The sequence below is a fragment of the Sinocyclocheilus anshuiensis genome, unplaced genomic scaffold (assembly GCF_001515605.1).
Source record: "Sinocyclocheilus anshuiensis isolate Anshui unplaced genomic scaffold, SAMN03320099.WGS_v1.1 scaffold1018, whole genome shotgun sequence".
Classification (NCBI taxonomy): Eukaryota; Metazoa; Chordata; class Actinopteri; order Cypriniformes; family Cyprinidae; genus Sinocyclocheilus; species Sinocyclocheilus anshuiensis.
Genome location: NW_015539893.1, coordinates 1,087,888 through 1,095,628, shown reverse-complemented (window position 1 = coordinate 1,095,628; position 7,741 = coordinate 1,087,888). Strand labels below are relative to the sequence as shown.

General features: G+C 35.0%; 1 protein-coding gene across 1 annotated transcript in view; it reads left to right on the top strand.

Annotated features, from left to right (window-relative positions):
* Positions 1–7,160, top strand: part of LOC107685873 (polycystic kidney disease protein 1-like 2) — a 15,030-nt gene extending 7,870 nt beyond the window's left edge. The window contains exons 12-21 of the mRNA XM_016482603.1: positions 342–443; positions 536–714; positions 1,394–1,528; positions 2,138–2,340; positions 2,888–3,078; positions 3,187–3,322; positions 4,249–4,444; positions 4,781–4,997; positions 6,747–6,831; positions 6,941–7,160. Of these exons, the coding sequence (XP_016338089.1) occupies positions 342–443; positions 536–714; positions 1,394–1,528; positions 2,138–2,340; positions 2,888–3,078; positions 3,187–3,322; positions 4,249–4,444; positions 4,781–4,997; positions 6,747–6,831; positions 6,941–6,987 (1,491 nt within the window). The 3' untranslated portion in view covers positions 6,988–7,160. The remainder of the gene's footprint in view (positions 1–341; positions 444–535; positions 715–1,393; positions 1,529–2,137; positions 2,341–2,887; positions 3,079–3,186; positions 3,323–4,248; positions 4,445–4,780; positions 4,998–6,746; positions 6,832–6,940) is intronic.
* Positions 7,161–7,741: the final 581 nt, after the last annotated feature.

Here is a 7,741-nt window from a genome sequence, read left to right as displayed (position 1 = left end):
TTGTTTTTGTACTCGGCCCGACGCAGTTTTCTAAAGCGTTTTTGAAAAAATACATACCCCACCTTTAATAAATATGTCATTAAATAGATTGCTTTGGTTTGTGCGTCAAAATTATTAATGTTCGGTTACTGTGTCTTAATTTCATCAGTCAGTTTCAAAAGCTTAGAGAAAAACATCACTTTTAGATAAATGTGAATGCTTTTTTACTTTCACCAGAGTATGATTTTAGATGTTGACAGAATTTCAGAATGCTAAACTGATTCCACTGCGTCCATTGCCATTGATACACCAAGATCCTTGATACATATACCTGTAATGTGGTAAAATACCTGTGTTCACAGCGTAAGATGACTTTGTTGGAGAACAACCATCCATGTGCCATGTACAACTACCTTGTGAATGTGCAAACAGGCCACAGAAGAGGGGCTGGCACCACTGCGAAGGTAAAACACCCTGTGTCTATGTGCTTGTCTTCACTGGCCTATACTCATTGATATGTTTAGAAGGTGCTAAATTTAAGTCTTTTCTTTGTCAGGTAATGGTGACCCTCCAATTCACAGAAGGGCAAAGCGAACCTTACAATTTGTCTGACCCTGAGAAGCCAGTATTTGAGAGGGGAGGGGTGGATGTGTTCCTGCTCAGTATGCCCTTCTGTCTTGGAGAACTGCAGAACATTGACATATCACATGACAACTCAGGTGGAAGCCCTGACTGGTGGGTGTCTGCATGTACCGGCTTTTGCATGCTTTTTCGTATTTTTGCATAGCAAGGCAGAAACAGAGTACACTTTAAAATGAAGTGAGTATTTTGTGTTGCGTACTAATCCTTTTGTAATTTATTTAATCTTATTTAACTTCACAAGCAAACAAACACAAATAAAATACAACAAAATATATATTTAAGTAAAAATAAATAACTGTAATAAAAAAAAAACACATTTATACGATAATACTTTGAATTAAAGGCCAAACATTTTTCAAGAGTTTGTGACATGTGATAGCTCTTGAAAGTTATTTTTATCCTTTATCTCTAATGTAGCTGCTGATCAAAGAACCTTCTGGTTTCATCAAATTAGGTCCAAATGCTAATTTCACGTTCAAAATTCATCCTTAATCTATGGCAGAGGTGTCCATCCTGCTCCTGTAGGGCAACAGTCTGTCAGTTTAAAGCTCCAATTCTAATCAAACACAACTGGACCAACCAATAAAAGTCTTTAAAATTACTAGATACATCTAGGCCAATGTGTTTGGGAAGGTTGGCGCTAATGTCTGCTAAACTTTGTCCCTTCAGGGGCAGGACTGGACACCCCTGATCTATGAAGTGATGCGTGAAAGAAATATGCCTATGAATGAATTAAGTTGCACATGTCTCACATCACAAAATGTTCCATCAGGTACTTGGACAGAATCACGATGCAGGATTTACAGACGCAGGAGGTCACACACTTTCTGTGCTCCACCTGGCTGAGAGGTGAAACGTGCAGGAGGACCTTCAACTCAGCCAACATGAATGAAATTGCAAGCTTTGGGTACAAACTTACATTCTCATAGAAACTACATCTAATTATTAAACTTATACCTTCTATGAAATTTATTCTATATTATACTATTTTCCAGATTTCAGAATAAGGTCATCAAAATTATGAAATAACATTAATGGAAGAATGGGAATTATGTAGCGATCAACAAATCAAATGAATCAAACTATTTTAGATTTTAACCACTCTTTTTCTAGATTATTGGCTCTGGACACTCTGTGCACTCAGTGCACTCTGGACATTAAGTCCAGGACATTCTGGACATTAGGTCAAGAATAATTGTTGTATAATTGATATTATTGTTTGGCTTCATTTAGAAATATTTTCTTTGTTGGAAAAAAATGAATTGGCCCCATTTTGTTCTGAAATGTAATTTACTCAATATTAACTTCTCGTTTATCGAACTGTTGTATAAAAGCAATAACACACTTGCAATTGTGCTGTTGTACTGAATATCAGTACTGTATTTAGTCCAACATTCTCTATAAGCCTTTAAGACAATGAGAAACAATCAGTCTTTAGAGTGGTAATGTACATTTTAAAGTATTTTCAAGTAATAATTTTGGATATATGTACCTTCCCTACCAACCCCCATCCCAGCAATATCTTCCAGACCCGGACATCTTCTGGTTTTCGGGATGAGCACATCTGGGTGTCAATTGTCGACCCTCCACGGCGCAGTCCTTTCACACGTGTTCAGAGAGTGTCATGCTGCATGTCTCTGCTGCTCTGCACCATGGCCATTAACATCATGTTCTGGAACCTTCCTATTGATGAAGAGTCGCCTGTCCTTCTAAAGATAGGTTAGAAAACTTCCCTGCAGAATTTTTCAATTTTGAAAGTTATGTAATGCACAAATGTGCACAAATGCCTCACTCTCAACACCATTCGGGTACTTTTATGCAATGCATCCTGTTTGAGAATGTCATGCTTGGAGGGAGCATGTTTTATTCAGTTGCTTATTAATTTATGTTCATTACACATAAGCATTATATATATATATATACATATATACAGTATATATATATATGGGTATATTATAATATATATAGTATATATATATATTATTATAAAAAATAATGCATAATGACATCAGTTAGTTAGTTAGTTGGTTCACCCAAAAGTGGAAATTTTATAACCCTCACCCTGACATTGTTTCAGACCTGTATGAATTTCTATCTTCTGTTGAACACAAAATAAGTTTGTTTTTTTTAACAATGTGGGTGACCAAAGAGTTGTTGGTAGCCATTGACTTCCATAGCGACAGAATTCTCTTTTTTGGGTGAACTATCCCTTTAATAATAGTTCCTTTTATAAATGTACACAAAATATTTTCTTGGATATTTTCAGGCTCTTTTGAACTGACATGGCAGGAGTTCATGGTAGCCATAGAGAGCGGCCTTTTCATGTTCCCCATCAACATCCTGATCATAACTATCTTCAGACACATCAAACCACGCATTGTCCCTAACAAAGACAAGGCTGGCACCTCCAAGAAAACAACAGCAGCTGCTGCTGTGTCTATGGACACTATCATAAAGGTTCTTGCAGAAGTAGTTCTGAAGCATAATAACTGCTTTCTCCAATAATACATACGTGTGAGCAGAATGTTATATTATTATAAGTGAATGTTCTGTTCCTGCTCTTAGGAAACCATAGGACTGTTAAATCATCTGAGCAAAAGCCCGAAAAACATGCTGGCTGCCAAAGAGATACGGCCTGAGACCAGTGGGGATCTCTTCTGGGGCCTGAATAAAGTGAATGACGTCCTTCAGATTATGCAAGGTTCCTTAATCAGTATTACATACATTTCATTTGCATGTGTTCTTAATATTTAGCATTATGTCAACGTTATTTACTCTTGATACACATTACTTCAATCAGTGTTATTTTTGTATCATTAAGATACTATTAAAATTTTAATTAATATGTTTAATTAGTTTGTATTTTATATTTAAAATTGTAATTTTAATGTTTTAGTAATTTAGTTGTGTCCATTTTTATTCGTTTTTTAATATATATATATAGTTTTTATTCATTTTTATTTCAGGTTTAGTTTTAAATGAAAATAAGAACTAACTAAAATAAACTACCTAATAACTAACTAAAATAAAATGAAATAAGCAATTTTTTTCTATTTCATTTCAGTTAAAGTTTTTTTTTTATTATTATTATTATTATTTCAAGTAATTTTGCTAAATCAAGGGCCACAATGGAAACAAGTTTGGTAACACTTTAGATTAGGGAACACATATTGACAATTAACTAAGAGTTTTCCCTCAATAAACTCCTAATTTGCTGCTTATTAATAGTTAGTAAGGTAGTTGTTAAGTTTAGGTATTGGGTCGGGTTAAGGGATCTAGAATATGGTCATGCAGAATAAGGCATTTATATGTGCCTCATAAGTACTAATAAACAGTCGATATGCTAGTAATATGCATGCTAATAAGCAACTAGTTAATAGTGAGAATTTGTCTTTAAAATAAAGTGTTACCATAAGTTTTTATACATAGCTGTATATTAAACTTCAAGTATGTTCTGCCTCAAGCAACATTTTCATTCTTAATGTGTGCAGCTCTGGAAAGACATATTCTTCTGTAATATCATGTGACATAATGCTTAATATTAAGTCATCCTTCATCAGAAATATATTTCAAATGTTTTTCGTTATACAGAGAGTTATAATATCCCTGTTGTGTGTTCCCATTCAGTGGATAATGTTGGTGATCCTCACTGGTCGTACTGCAGCCGCTTTGTGTTCCATTCACTGAGCCACATTTCTAACCTACTGGAGCATGTGGGAGAAAAGGGCTTTTTCCTTAATGAGGAGCTTCGGCAGGCACGGGGGACAGTCAATGTTCTGCTGAAGAAGGCTGAGATGGCGACTCTCCAGCACGCTTCCCAAAGGTCAGGACTGTCACCTCTTCAGCTACTCCTATTGTACATTTATTAAAAATGATTCCCTTTCACAAGAAACTCAAGGCCTTTTAGGCTCTTTTTGTACTTCCATATTCTTTCTCATTAATCTCACATTCTTTTTATTTTCTTCTCAACCTTTTTGATCGATTTCTAGTCCATAATTCACTATCAGTATCGATTCAACGCATGAACTATTTAATTGCTTTTAACCTTACAGCTGGTTCTTTGAAAATTTCAATAATAAGCAGATGTTCTTGTTAGCTGAAATGCAAGAATTCTGTTTCTTCTATTAAAACAGATCTGTTGTTGTTGTTGTTGTTCCAGCCCACCATCTGTGCAAGTAGAAAAGAAGAAACAGGGTTGGTGGTTGCCTTGGTGGTTTCTTTTTATTGGTTGGTTCCTGCTTTTTGCCATGAGCGGTATTTCCACCTTCTTTACCCTGCTTTATGGCTTCCAGTACGGAAGGGAGTCTTCCATTCAGTGGGTCATCACTCTTACATTATCTCTTGTCCAAAGTATCTTCATCTTGCAGCCTCTTAAGGTAAGAACCAGTGGGATCTTCTGAGAAGCAGGAGACTTAAAGGAATAGCTCACCCAAAAATGACAATGTCTGTCATTCTTTCCTACCAAAGCTTAAAAATGTATTATGTCAGGTTTGGCATCGAGCATTTAGCATTTATGTTCAACTAAAGTATACTTTAGTGTCGTTTCTGTTGAAACTTGTATGTCATGTATTTAAATATATTTGTATTTGCACTTTACACAATATTTGTAATTATAACATTGGAATTTAGCACATTTAAAAGTGTATTAATCATCTTTAAATGGTGTAATGTTGAATAACACATTACAGTTAAAAATGATAATCAAGCACTTTACATGTGCTTTAGTATGTTAGCACAATAAAAAAAGAGTACTTCTTTAAAGGGTTAGTTCACCCCAAAATTAAAATTCTGTCATTAATTACTCACCCTCATGTCGTTCCAAACCCGTAAGACCTTCGTTCATCTTCGGAACACAAATGAAGATATTTTTGCAACGCAGACAGCAACGCAACTGTAATGTTCCCAGGTCCAGAAACGTAGTAAGGACATCGGTAAAACAGCCCATGTGACATCAGTGGCTCAACTTCATTTTTGCGAAGCTACGAAAATACTTTTTGAGCGCAAATAAAACAAAAATAACATAATCTATTTAACAATTCTTCTCCCCTGAGTTACGTCTTCCGCCATTTTGGAGAGTACCCAAGAGCGTAATCGACGTAATCAGCATTGTTTACGTTCGGGGGAGAAAGCTCGCACATGAATGTAATCTGCGTAATCAGTGTTGTTTACGCTTAGGGGAAAGCGTGCGTATGTGTTGTGATACTCTCTAAAATGGCGGAAGACGTAACTCGGGGGAGAAGAATTATTGAAAAAATGATGTTCTTTTTGTATTCTTTGCACTCAAAAAGTATTCTCGTAGATTCGCAAAACTGAAATTGAGCCACTGATGTCACATGGGCTGTTTTACCGATGTCCTTACTACGTTTCTGGACCTGGGAACATTACAGTTGCATTGCTGTCTATGCAGGGTCTGAGAGCTCTCACATTTCATCAAAAATATCTTCATTTGTGTTTCGAAGATGAACGAAGGTCTTACGGGTTTGGAACGACCTGAGGGTTGAGTAATTAATGACAGAATTTTCATTTTTGGGTGAACTATCCCTTTAAAACATAAAAAAATAAAAACAATAAAACATAATGCACTTTAAAGTACAACTTTTAATTTGACAGTATTACAAAGTGCACGTTTTAATAGTATGTAAAGAAACAGTCATCTCTCTTTACATACACCTAAGTGGCCTTTAATTTTATATAATAAAATGAATTATTCATTGTGATGAATATTATCTGCGAGTAAAATATGCTTTTAAGATTTGAAGTACACTATAAGTGCACATTCAGTAGAATTAGGTGCACTTCTTTTGTAACAGGGGTCTGCTTTTATTGCTTTTAAGAGCTGCTTGAACAATCTTCAGAATTTCTCCTTTTGTTTGTTTTCTCAGAAGAAAGGAAGTCATACAGGTGTAATATGACGTGTGAGTTAGTAATGATGACTAGTAAATAAATAGCGTTCTATCTTAATTAATGAGTATGGATGAGTGAATACATTTTTATTTTTGGGTGAACTATTCAATTCTTGGACAGCAGTCTCAGTTTTCTCTTTTTTAAATCTCACTGATGTCTATGAGAAACAACTGATTTCTCATGTGTGATTTCACCTCCTAACTGTTATTTATGGATGACAGGTGATATTTGTGGCGATCTTCTTTGCCATGATCCTGAGGCCAGTAGCTGTGGAGAACAGTGAGGAGGTTGAACTGCTCCTGCAGGGTGAGAACATGCACACTAAAAAACAAAATAACTTTTTCTCTGTCAATATCAGAACAGTATTACTGAACACAAACGTTTTTGTTATTAATGCTTTATTGCCATTGTACAGAGCAAAAGAAAAAATGTGAGGAATACGCTGGGAGGTCAATATCCTGATTACATCTCACCGCAGACTCAAATTGTAACGGAAGATGCTTGATTTGAGAAGTCATCAAACTCACCCAATTTTATTCTAGATTTTGGTGTTAGGAACAGAGGATGCCATTTTCATGTCTATGCAAATGATTTGTCGTCTCACTGTCTCTTGCAGATTATAATCCATTTGTGTAGGCAGACTTTATGTTTCATGTTAATATTTTAGTAACTATTACTGCGTACAGAACTTTGTATGAAAATCTAGCAAAATATATTGTCTAAGTGGTTTAGTCTATACTGTCACAATAATAATGGTGTATTTAGAACACACAAGTTTTTCTTTACTTTTTGTTTTTCTGATCAAATCAGAAAACAAAAATGGGTTTTCGAATTTATGATGGCAATAATGTCACTTGAAAATAACATCTGTCAGCTGTCATATTGAGATTCACAAACGGTTATTTTAAAAATTACTGTCTGATAATCCATGAACATATCTACATTTTGTAGGGCAGTATCATTTTAGACTTGGCAATTTTTGCTTAAATTAGCTACTGAAGGTGCAGATTCTCATACCACTCAAATTTTGGTAATTGTTCAGTAAATAGTACGTCTGTGTGTCTGCTGTAATTGTTGAGCTTTGCTTAGTGTCATCTCAATATGAGGGGTAATAGCTCAGTGTCAATGTTGAAACAATATTACATTTTAAAACATTGAATATTCACTATTATGTCTCAATTTAATCCATGTAATGTATAAATACTCTATAAAATGT